The following is a 12267-nucleotide window of genomic DNA, read 5'->3' as shown; positions in this document are numbered from 1 at the left end:
CATCAAGATCCTAAGGACTTCCTCCTACTTCCATCAGGGTCCTATGGAAACCCTCCTTCCTCCATCCAGGGTCCTATGGAATTCCTCTTCCTTCCTCAATCACGGTCCTATGAAATCCCTTCTCCCACCTCCATCTGGTTCCAATAGAATCCTCCCTCCTTCCATCAGGCTACTATGGAATTCCTCCTCCCTCCTCAATCAGGCTACTATGGAATTCCTCCTCCCTCGATTAGGGTCCTATGGAATCCCACCTCCCTCCTGTCATCAGGGTCCTATGGAATCCCTCCTCCCTCCATCCAGGGTTGTATGCAATCCCTCCTCCCTCCATCACAGTCCTATGGAATCCATCCTCCTTCCATCAGAGTCATATGGAATCCCTCCTCCCTCCTCCTTCAGGATACTATGGAATCCCTCCTCCCTCTATCCAGGGTCCTATGGAATCCTTCCTCCCACCATCCAGGATCTTATCGAATCCCTCCTCCCTCCTTCCAACTGGATCATACGGAATACTTTCTCTCTTGCTCCATCTGGGTCCTATGGACTCCCTCTCCCTCCTCCATCCAAGGTCCTATGGAATCCCTACTCCCTCATTCATCAGGATCCGAAGGAATTCCTATTCTCTCTGGCCAGGGTCCTATGGAATCCCTCCGCCCTCCATCAGGGTCGTATGGATTCCCTCCTCCCCCCATAAGTGTCTTATGCAATCCCTCTTCCCTCCTACATCAGGGCCCTATGGAATCCCTCGTCCCTCCTCCATCAGGGCCCTATGGAATCCCTCCTACCTCCTTCCATCAGGATCCTATGGAATCCCTCCTCCTCCCTCCATCAGGATCCTATGGAATTCCTCCTCCTTCCATCAGGGCCCTATGGAATCCTTCCTCCTTCCTCCATCAGGATCCTTTGGAATCCCTCCTCCCTCCTCCATGACGGTCCCATGGAATCCCTCCTCCTTACATCCAGCGTCCTATGGGATCCCACCTCCCTATCTCCTATGGAATATCTCCCTCCCTTCATCGGTGCCCTATGGTATCCCTCCTCCCTCCATCAGGGTCATATGGAATCCCTCCTCCCAACTCCATCCAGGCTTCCTATGAAATTCCTCTTCCCTCCTCCATCTATGGTTTTCTGGAATTCCTCCCCCTCCATCAGGGTCCTATGGAAATCCTCCTTCCTCCTCCAGCAGGATCCTAAGGAATTTCTCCTCTCTCCATCCAAGGTCCAATGGAATCCCTCCTTCCTCCAATAGGGTCCTATGGAATCCCTCCTTCCTCCAATAGGGTCCTATGGAATCCCTCCTCTCTCCTCCATCAGGGTCCTATGGAATCCCTCCTCCCTCCATAAGGGTCCTATGGAATCACTCCTCCCTTCTCCATCCAGGGTTCCGAGCTGCACCTAATTGAGTCCTTGGTGGAGACTCCTGGATACATGTTTTAAAACTGAAATGTGAGGGATTTCCTCACAGGAATCAGAGAAAGACCTTTATTTATTTAAGAACCAATGACTTTATTTGAAGAGACAGTGAACCTTGAACACAGAACTGAAGTGCCCGTTTTGCACGGGCAATGTGGCCATGGGCATCCGGGCACGGGGCAGGGAGGCCCCCTCGGCTCTCGGGAAGGCAGTCCCGGTCAGTGCTCCTCTCCGTCGCCCAGGGTGAGCTTGTGGAGCAGGTCCTCCTCCAGGCCAGACTCGGGGGCCTGCATCTGGCGCAGCTGGCTGATGTGGCCGCCCAGCTCCTGGAGGAAGGCCGCCTGTGGGTGCAGGCAGTGGCTCTCCAGGAACTCGCACAGGAGGGCGTCCTCCCGGTGGGTGGCCCGGCGGTGCAGGTGCCGCAGGCCCTGGTCCACTCTCTTCGCCAGGAGCAGGGCCAGCCCCAGGGCCATCAGGCTGCTGTCCCACTCGTGCTGCTGCGGCCAGGGCACGTCCTCCAGCAGGACTCGGCCCCCGTGCTGGCTCTGCAGCCACAGCCACCGCTCTGCCTGCTCCCTTGTCTTGAGGGCCCACTTCTGGAAGTACTGGGAGCCCTGCTGCCAGGCCCAGTTGTGCCTCTGGAAGTAGCTGGGGATGGAGGTGTACACGGAGGCCGCGTAGAGCTCCAGGCTGATCTGGTGGTTGATGGCGGCCTCGCAGTCTGGATGGTAGCGCTGGCGCTCAGAGGAGGGCGGAGGAGTGGCCATGTCTGCAGGCGCAGGAGCGGGTCGGAGGCTGAGGCTGAGTGGAGGAGGCCGGCGGGTCACAGGTGTAGGCGGCTGGGGTCTCCGTAGGTCCTGGGTGAGGGCAGGGCACCAGAGACAGGTGTCTGCAGCGACAAGACACGTGGAAGGCTGCCGGCCGCTGGTGGTGGCGGTTGGCTCTGAGGGGACCCGAAGCAGTGACCGTTACTCAGGGGTCTGGGGAGGGGCGGGGGGCCCCTCACAGGGGGGCCTGAGGGGGCCCCGAGGAGGCGGGCAGGGCCGACCTTCTCCGGAATTCATGCCCATCTCATGCTGGGCCCCTGGCCTTCATGGCATTTTAAAGTGTGACCCGTGAGGAGAAGTGCGACCGCTGTCAGGACGTCAACTGCACTTGGTTTCTCGGAGCAGCTTGGGTGAATGTGGTCCCGATGTGGTTGTGTCCTTAACCGCCGCCCAGCCCTTTTGGGGAATCCTTGTTGCCTCAGCATGAATCCCAAAGCTTCATCAGAATGACGTCAGCGTCCGCTCCCACAGTTCCCACAGCCTGACCCCGTCCTCGGCCTTGTGACACAAGCGACCTCCACTTCCTCCTGTTCACCATCAAGGCCCCCCTCTCTGCGGGCAGAGCCCGGCCTCCACAGCCTCCCTGACTCTCCGCCTCCCATCTTCCCGCCTGTGAACTTGCCTTCCCGCCCTTTACTCTGTCTCCTCTCCATCTCTCAGCACAGACCTGAAACACATTCCTTTCCTCTGCAATATGGACAGTTTCAATGATCTCAAAACTGACATCCTAAAGATTCCATCAAAATACTATTAGAACTGGTAATTTAATTTAGTTAATTTACAGGATAAAAAATTAGTATTCAGAAATCCATAGCATTTTTATGTACCAATAATGAAACATCAGAAAAGAAATTAAGAAAACATCCCATATACAATTGCATCAAAAATACATACCAGTAAATTTAACCAAAGAGGTAAAACGTCTGAACTCTGAAAATAATAAGACACTGAAGAATGCAATTGAAGAGGAAGCAAATAAATGAAAGCATATACTGTTTCTTATGGATAGGAACAATTAATGTAAAAAATGTCCATAGTACCAAAAGGAATATATAGATTCAACACAATCAATATCAACATACCAATGCCCTTTACCATAGAACTGGAACAAATAATCCAAAAATTTTGACCCCAAATAGCCACAGCAATCTTGAGAAAGAAGAGCAAAGTTGGAGGTATCATGCTACCATTGATAGAACTATTCTACAAGCCCCTAGTAATCAAAACAAAATGGTAATGGCAAAAGATGTCTAGCTCAATGAAACGGAATAACCCAGAAACAAACTCACACCTTTACGGGCCATTAATCTATGGCAAAGGGGGGAAGAACATACAATGGGATAAGCACAGTCTAGTCCAGTGATGGCGAACCTTTTGAGCTCGGCATGTCAGCATTTTGAAAAACCCTAACTTAACTCTGGTGCCCTGTCACACATAGAAATTTTTTGATATTTGCAACCATAGTAAAACAAAGATTTATATTTTTGATATTCATTTTATACATTTAAATGCCATTTGACAAAGAAAAATCAACTAAAAAATGAGTTTGCATGTCACCTCTGACACGCGTGTCATTGGTTTGCCATCACTCTAGTCAATAAATGGTGCTGGAAAAAACGGACAAATACATGCAAAAATGATACTAGACCATTTTCTTACTCAATATATCAGAATAAACTCAAAACTGATTAAAGAGTTAAATATAAGATGCAAAACCATAAAACTCCTAGAAGAAAGATAGGCAGTAAACTTTTTGACATTGTTCTTAATTATATATAACACTAGAATCACAGTACATGATTTCATGCATGGGTGGGGTCCAGCCAGCCTGCCCCATTTGCTAATTGGGGCTAGGCCAGCCCATGGGATGGAACATGAGAGGTTGACTGGTCAGCACCACCCCTGATCAGGCCGGTTGGCCAGCCACAGTTAATGTCATAGCGACTGGTCATTTTGGTCACTTGGTTTTTATATCTATACTAATAAAAGAGAAACATGCAAACTGGTGTCACTCTGCTATGCCCACCAGCCAATCAGGATGAGTATGCAAATTAATCAAACAAAGATGGTGGTTAATTTGCATAAGCCAGTGGGAGAAAGATCAATATCATATGATCTCAGTCATATGTGAAAAATAACTAAGAACATAAAGTGATGAAAAAATAGACCTAGAGACATGGAACACACTGGCAACCCTCAGAGGGAAAGCACGAGAGGGTGGAGGGAGGAAGAATTCAACCACTGAACTCATGTGCATATATGCATAGCCCATGGACACAGACAATGGGGTGGTGAAGGTTTTGGGGGTAAGGTGCTGGGAGAGGTCACTAGGGGTAAAAAAAGGGACATGTATAATACTTTCAGCAATAAAAAGAAAAGTAAAAAGCCAGCTCTAACCGGTTTGACTCAGTGGACTGAGAATTGGCCTGTAGATTGAAGGGTCCCAAGTTTGATTCTGGTCAAGAGCATATTCCCAGGTTATGGGCTCAATCCCAAGTAGGGGGTGTGCAGGAGGCACATGATCAATAATTCTCATCATTGAAGTTTTCATCTCACTCCATCTCCTTTCCTCTCTGAAATAAATAAATATATATTTTTTTAAAAAGTCAAAGGTGTCTTTGGAAATTCAGGTCCCTGTGACCCCAGAACTGATCTTTCACAACATTGCCTTAGTGTACAATACCAGCAAGGCACTTACAGTCTGCCTTTCTTCCCATCAGGAGCACATGTAAACCCACGTCTGATACTGAGGCTGAAGAGGTGAGATGGGAAGTGAGTGAGTAGGTTAAATGGAGGCCAGCTTGCAGTGTGGGGTGGCTAATGACCAGCTAATGATGCAATGACCGGCTAATAGTTTGAATTTAGAGTGGGTTTCATTGGTCTCTGCACCCACCCTCCCCCAAACCACACACTCACAACCAAAACCTGATTGGACTGTCTCATGAGGAATTAGTCAAGAGGCTCAAGTGTTTGTGAGAAACTGGTTGATTTCTAAGAAATTCTTACTGCAAATAGCTGCAGGGTGGAGTAAACAGGAAGAAAAGGGAAGAAAGGGGCTTAAAAAAGGAAAAAGTAAGAGGGGGAAGACTACAAAAGAAGAGCCCAACTGCACAGAGATCTCAGTTACTCCACTGGCCACCTCTTCAGTTCCCCCCACAGCCCAGGATGAAATTGATTCTGCAGTGAAGAGGCTGTTATTGCTAAAAATGAGCTACAAAGTGACAACCAGGGAGAACTACAAGGCGGACTGCCTTCCAGAGAACCTTGTACCTGGGTTAGTGGTCCAGGTGCCACGGAAGCTGAAGTGGTTTTTGTGGACCCCCGAACTGTACAGAGGAACAGTGCAAAAGGCAGTGACTATGACAAGCTCATTGTTCTGTTTGGAAGCAGTGACACTGACCAAGAGCTGATAAACAGAATAGAGAGAGCCAGGGGCCAGAGACCGCACCGCTTCCTGCACAGATGCACCTTCTTCTCACACAGAGACATGAACCAAGTCCTCGATGCCTATGAAAACAAGAAGCTGTTTCACATGTATATGGGCAGGGGCCCCTCTTCCGAAGCCATGCATGTAGGCCACCACATCCCGTTCATTTTCACAAAGTGGCTGCAGGACATGTTGAATGTGCTCTTGCTCATCCAGATGGCAGATGACTAGAAGTACCTGTGGAAGATCTGACCCTGGACCAGGCCTATGGCTACTCCATGGAAAACACCAAGGACATCATCACCTGTGGCTTTGACATCAACAACCCCATCTTCTCTGACCTCGACTACATGGGGGTGAGCACAGACTTCTAAAAGAACATGGTGAAGATCAGAAATATGTGACCTTCATCCAAGTGAAAGGCATTTTTGGCTTTGCAGACAGTGACTGCAAGGCGAAGATCAGCTTTCCTGCCATCCATGCTTCTCCCTCCTTTAGGAACTCATTCCCACAGATCTTTGGGGGCCAAGATGGATGTCCAGGAACTCATCCCCTGTGCCATCAACCAGGATCCTTACTTCAGGATGACAAGAGATGTCACACCCAGGATCTTCTATCCTAAACCATCCTGCTACACTCGACCTTCTTTCCCTCCCTGCAGGGGACTCAGACCCAAATGAGTGCCAGTGACCCCAACTCCCCCATCTTCTTCACAGACACAGCCAAGCAGATCAATCCTAGGTCAACAAGCATGCTTTTTGGAGGGAGAGTCACCATCGAGGACCACAGGCAGTTTTAGGGAAACTGCCACGTGAACATGTCCTTCATGTACATGACCTTCTTCCTCGAGGATGAAGACAAGCTGGAGCAGATCACCTGTAGGTCCTGCAGCACCTCCTTGCAGAGCATCAGGCCAGGTGCAAGGAGGCCAGGGAGGAGATAGTCAAAGTGTTCTTGACCACCGGGAAGCTGTCCTACGACTTTAAATAGCGCCCATTTTATATCTGCACAAAAGAACCATAATTTACCCAGAGGTTCTGTCACATGGATTCCCATTCCTGGTGTCTATAACCCCTTGTGTCTGTCAGTCCATTTTCTCCAGTGTCATCCTTTCCCAAGAAACCTTTTGAGCTGCCTGCTCTGCCCCTAGGAGGACTCCATTGGAAAACATCCCACCCCACATAGACCCTTAAACCTGATGGTTAGACAGCCTGAAGTCTAGGTGTTCATTTCAGGAAGTTTAATGGGCACAGGCATATTTCAGCCCATGCCCCCAAAACAAACAGAAATGCTAGCTGTGCTTTTGACTGAGAGATCTCCCAGCTTGAAAGCTGCTTTTCACACTGAGTATTGGCCCCAGGTCGCCGCTTTCATTAAGTTGAATCTGTGGGAGAAACTTTCCAGCTCACTTCCTGAAATCCAGACCTCATGTGTTCTCCTGGAATCTCTGCCCTTCCCTGAGCCTCCCCATGCTGCTTCCAGGGACTGGCCCTGAGCACAGGTACTGTGCCCCCACCATGTGGCAGTTGAGGGGAATCTGTTTCCTTTGAAGAAACATTTGTCCTGACACTTGATTGTATCAGAAGACTGTAAGAAGCAGTGCCCTGTTGGTGTCTTGGGCTGTAGAGAGCAAGCAGTAGCCCCAGGCACCAAGGGAAACATTCAGTCTTGTACCCTGTGTAGTCTGGGAAAGTAAAAAATATTCCGGGAAAGCCTCCATGGAGGTTTAGGGTCCACTCCTCAGCACTATACCCTAAGTAAATTTCATTTGGTCCCATGGGGGGTGGGTGTAGGGGTGGAATATATATATATGACATCCAAAGCATGTTTCTTGGCCAACCCACCTTGTGGACATCCCATTGAATTAATTAGCCATTTCAGTGGGAAGAAAGTTAGTGTGTCTTTATCATGTTCAGGCTTCCCTACCTCACATTTAACACCCACATTTTTGGAGTCATGGGAATCTCTGCATGACAAGTCATTATGAAGTGAGACATGACAAGAATCAGGGACTATAAGATATGATGGTTTGCCTCAGGAATTTTTGACCCTAAGAATATTGAAATTAATAGGCAGATTTGAAAAGGGTTTAAAAAGGTCTAACTAAATAGTTATTTTTTTTAAAAAAAATATTTCACTTTATTCTATTCCATAGATGAGCATGTATTATCTTCTGTTCAGCTAAAGAGTGGCATCATTGATTTAATATATGTCTGAATATATTTTTCTTCTAGATTAGGTGGACGGTAAATTTTACTGTAAAAATTCAGATAGGAAATATTTTATGTTTGCAGGCTCTGTGATCTCTGTGAGAATTCCTAAATTCTCATGTTGTAGTGCTAAGGTAGTCATAATCAATTCACAAACAATACATAAAGTTACTTTAACTACAGGTTACAAGTTGTGCTTAACAAAATAATTGTCAAAATGCATTATAAATTGAATATTACTGGAGCGATACAGTTCTTTCATTCTGCACAATTATTTTGAGATTCATCCCATGCAGTAGCTGGCATAATTTTTTATAAATATACTAGAGGCTGGTACAAGAAATTCGTGCACAGGTACAGTCCCTAGGCCTGGCCTGTGATCAGGGCCATCTCCCTCAGCTGCCCGCAGCCAGCCCCATAACCCGCCACCACCCACCCTAGTAACCCATTTGCCACCGGGTGATTGGAGCCTGCCAGTCAGGGGGAAGAACTAAGAGGTCAGCCATTCTGTCTGCTAGCCTGCCCCACACCTGCCATGGTGGCCCTCTGTGTGTGGGGTGACTGGTGGGGTGGGGGCCTAGGCCTAGCGCTACCCGCATCCCCCGCCACCCACCCCTGGTTCCCCTTTCACCATTGGGAGATTGTAGCCTGCCGGCCGGGGAAAGGAACTGAGAGGTGGTCAGTGCACCTCATAGTGACTGGCCGAGCAGTCATTCTGGTTGTTCCACCGTTAGCGTCAATATGCATATTACCCTTCCTATCTAAAAAAAGATAAACATGATAATTGGCGTACAACTGCTACCCTTCCCATTGGCTAATCAGGGCAATATGCAAATTAACTGTCAGCCAAGATGGCGGCCGGCAGCCAGGCAGCTTGAAACTAACATGAGGCTTGCTTGCTTCAGTGACTGAGGACTCCAACATTCCCCGCCTGCCACTGCAGGCCTCTGAGCTGCAAGCAACTATGTAACAAACATAGAAGCTAAACAAAACCCCAGAAACCTGCCAGGCTTCAGCCAGCAGAATTGCAACATTGTTAGCAAAGGCCAGAAACCTACTTTCAGCAGCAGAGGCCTAAGAGCTGGAGCCAAGCCTCAAAGCTAAAGCTGGCCCAGAATAAAAAAATAAAAAATAAAAAAAGGAGCAGTTGGGAGCTTCAGTCACCCCAGCCTGAAAACAGCCCTCAGCTCCTCACCCAGACTGGCCAGGCACCCCAGTGGGGACCCCCACCCTGAAGGGTGTGTGACCAGCTGCAAACAGCCATCATCCCCTCACCCAGGCTGGCCAGGCACCCCAGTGGGGACCCCCACCCTGATCCAGGACACCCTTCAGTGAAAACCAGCTGGCACCCACCCATGCACCAGGCCTCTACCCTATATACTAAAAGGATAATATGCCTCCCAGCACCGGGATCAGCGGAGCCCCGAGGCCTCCCGGCACCTGAATCTGCGTGACAGGGGGCAGTGCCCAAACCTCCTGATCGCCCTGCGGCTCTGTGTGTGATAGGGTGCGGCGCCCCAACCCCCTGATCGGCCCTGCTCTGTGTGTGACAGGATGCGGCGCCCCAAACCTCCCCCCCCCATGGGCCCTGCTCTGTGTGTGACAGGGTAGAGCCATTACCTCCCCATCGGCCCTGACCTGAGTGTGAGAGTGGCGGCACCCCAACCCCCTGATCAGCCCTGCTCTGTGGGTGATAGAGGGCTGCACCCCAACCCCCTGATTGGCCCTGCTCTGTGCGTGACAGGGTACAGAGCCCCAACCCCCCTCATGCACCCTGCTCTGTGAGTGACAGGGGGCAACGCCCCAACCCCTGATTGGCCCTGCTCTGTGCGTGACAGGGGGTGGCGCCACAACCTCCCCATCGACCCTGCGTTGAGTGTGACAGGGGATGGTGCCCCAACCCCCCTATCGGCCCTACCCTGAGCATGACTGTTTAACAGGCTGTACTAATATCTTTCCCTTTTAATTAAAAGGATCAGGATGAAATGGGAAAACATGTCCATTCTAGATTTAGATAGTTTGCTTAATAACTTTGCTCATACTCTAGATCATGGATGGGGAACCTTTTTGCTGACAAGGGCCATTTGGATATTTATAACATCATTTAGGGGTCATACAAAATTATCAACCTAAAAATTAGCCTACTATATTTGGTCAAATGTTTAATTAACACTCCCCTATTGCCTTATAAAGCCCGTGGGCCAGACGTTCCTAGATTCTGCCATTATTTCAAATAACCTGGACATTGGAAAAAATGTTACAAATTAAAGAACTTCAGGCACCACTGTCAGCCTTCGAATCATCCTTCTCAAGATCCTAATTCTCAGTGATGGGACTCAAAGGAAATACAGGGGCTTTTCCCAATTACACATCTTTACTGGCTTGGAGAAATTTTTCTTCAAATTGGAAATTAATCTCTCTCTGTTCTTATTGACACTAAAGCAATAATCTCAGTGCTCAACCCCATTGCTATAAAGCAGCCCTAGACTTGAAGTAATAAAGTGGTTCTAAGAGTGAGTATTTCAAACAGACCTCAACAAGTTTCTGTCTCTGAACCTATCTCTTTTTTATTAGGCACTTTAAAGAATTCACACCCTTTTCTCTTTAGTTCTTCCACCTCTATTCATTTATTAGGTCAAGATATCCTTGAGAAATATCATGTCGAATTTCTTTCTCCCCAAAGGGAAAATAATCCTAGCATTTGACAATAACTATAAATAAACTATCAGGTCCTTCAGCATATTTTATGTGTCCCATTTCTGATGTCACTATAATTGAATCTGGAAGCATAATTCAGAGTGCATCTCTTAAGATTGAAATAGAGCTGTCAAAACCCCTTCCCAGAATTAATCAATATCCCATATATAAAGAGGACCTTTAAGGTACAAAGCCAATAATAGAAGATTATGTAACTCAGAGCTTTATTCCCAAAGCTCCATGTAACACTAGCATTTTACCTGTGGGAAAAAATCAAAGGACTAAGGAAGGGGTTTGCCAAGAACCTATGAGCAATAAACAAACATTATTATCCCGTGACACCCCGTTGTTTAAAACCCTCATATGTTACTAAGATTTATCTCAACAGGAAGTAAATTCCTTATGTAATTGATTTATGCAGTATATTTTTTAATTTTAATTGAATTTATTGAGCTGACATTGGTTAATAAAATTATATAGGTTTCAGGTGTACAATTCTACAATACATCATCTGTATATTGTACTGTGTGTTTACTACCCAAGTGAAGACTTCTTCCATCATCATTTGTATTTAACATTTGAGTTGGTGAAGCTAGCCAATACCTTTTTGGCCCTCACTTGGAAGGAAAGCAATTTACCTAGGGTTTTCCTAAAAGCGCTTTTTATTTCTCACAAATCCTAAAGGCTGATTTCTTTAAATTTTTTTTATTGATTGATTAAGGTATTACATATGTGTCCTTATCCCCCCATTGCCTCTCACCCCCCACTCATGCCCTCACCCCCTGGTGTCTGTGTCCATTGGTTAGGCTTATATGCATGCATACAAGTCCTTTGGTTGATCTCTCTCCCTTACCCGCACCCTCCCCTACCTTCCTTCTGAGGTTTGATGGTCTGATCAATGATTATCTATCTCTGGATCTGTTTTTGTTCATCAGTTTATGCTGTTCATTATATTCCACAAATGAGTGAGATCATGTGATATGTATCTTTCTCTGACTGGCTTATTTCACTTAGCATAAAGGCTGATTTTAAAGATATTACTTTATTTAAAAGTTGTACCTTGTTGAAATATGTGAATGATTTACTTCTTTGCTCTTCCACTGAGGTCTCTTCACAGGAAAAAAAGGATCCACCTGTTTGAACTTCTGCCCTTAAAGAGACATAAAATCTCATTTCAAATGTGATTATAAAGGGTGTCCCAAAATGCACGCAAGAAGTAATTTTGATAGAAAACACAGGTTTATAATTAAAAATTATAAATTTTTTTTATTGATTCATAAGTATACAGTATAGGGTTATGTATGGAATAGCATATCGGATAAACGGCCTCCACAGCTTTGCTGGCACATACACACTCTTTTGTTGAAATTTTCCATGACTGTTTGCATAAATGTGGCTGAATTTTGTTGATACAGCGCTCAATTTCCTCCTTCAAGGCATGGGTGGTCATGGGCTTGTTGGCATAAACCTTAGACTTCAAAAACCCCAAAGAAAAAAGTCCAACGGCATTAAATCGCAGATCTGGGCAGCCAATTCTGATCACCAAAACGGGAAATTACACTACCAGGAAATGACTCATGCAGTAATTGAATTGTTTCTCGGGCTGTATGGCATATGGCACCGTTTTGTTGAAACCACATGTCGTCCACATCCATATCTTGCAATTTAGGAACAAAAAACTGGATTATCATGTCGC

General features: G+C 47.0%; 1 protein-coding gene and 1 pseudogene across 2 annotated transcripts; one reads left to right on the top strand and one right to left on the bottom strand.

The window, feature by feature from the left end:
• Positions 1-1628: 1628 nt before the first annotated feature.
• LOC308511627 (ferritin heavy chain-like) lies at positions 1629-2177 on the bottom strand (the record flags this gene model as incomplete). Its single annotated transcript, XM_081081613.1, has 1 exon — positions 1629-2177. One exon carries the CDS (start codon positions 2175-2177, stop codon positions 1629-1631), a length of 549 nt encoding a protein of 182 aa, XP_080937739.1.
• Positions 2178-5002: 2825 nt separating this feature from the next.
• Positions 5003-6654, top strand: LOC308511626 (tryptophan--tRNA ligase, cytoplasmic-like; annotated as a pseudogene). Its single transcript has 2 exons — positions 5003-5009; positions 5253-6654. The product of its transcript is annotated as a tryptophan--tRNA ligase, cytoplasmic-like (transcript).
• The last annotated feature ends 5613 nt before the right edge of the window (positions 6655-12267 follow it).

Source organism: Myotis nattereri (genome assembly GCF_964212035.1).
Source record: "Myotis nattereri genome assembly, chromosome: X".
Classification (NCBI taxonomy): Eukaryota; Metazoa; Chordata; class Mammalia; order Chiroptera; family Vespertilionidae; genus Myotis; species Myotis nattereri.
Note: the sequence above shows the minus strand (reverse complement) of the source record. Positions and strands in the feature narration are given on the sequence as shown.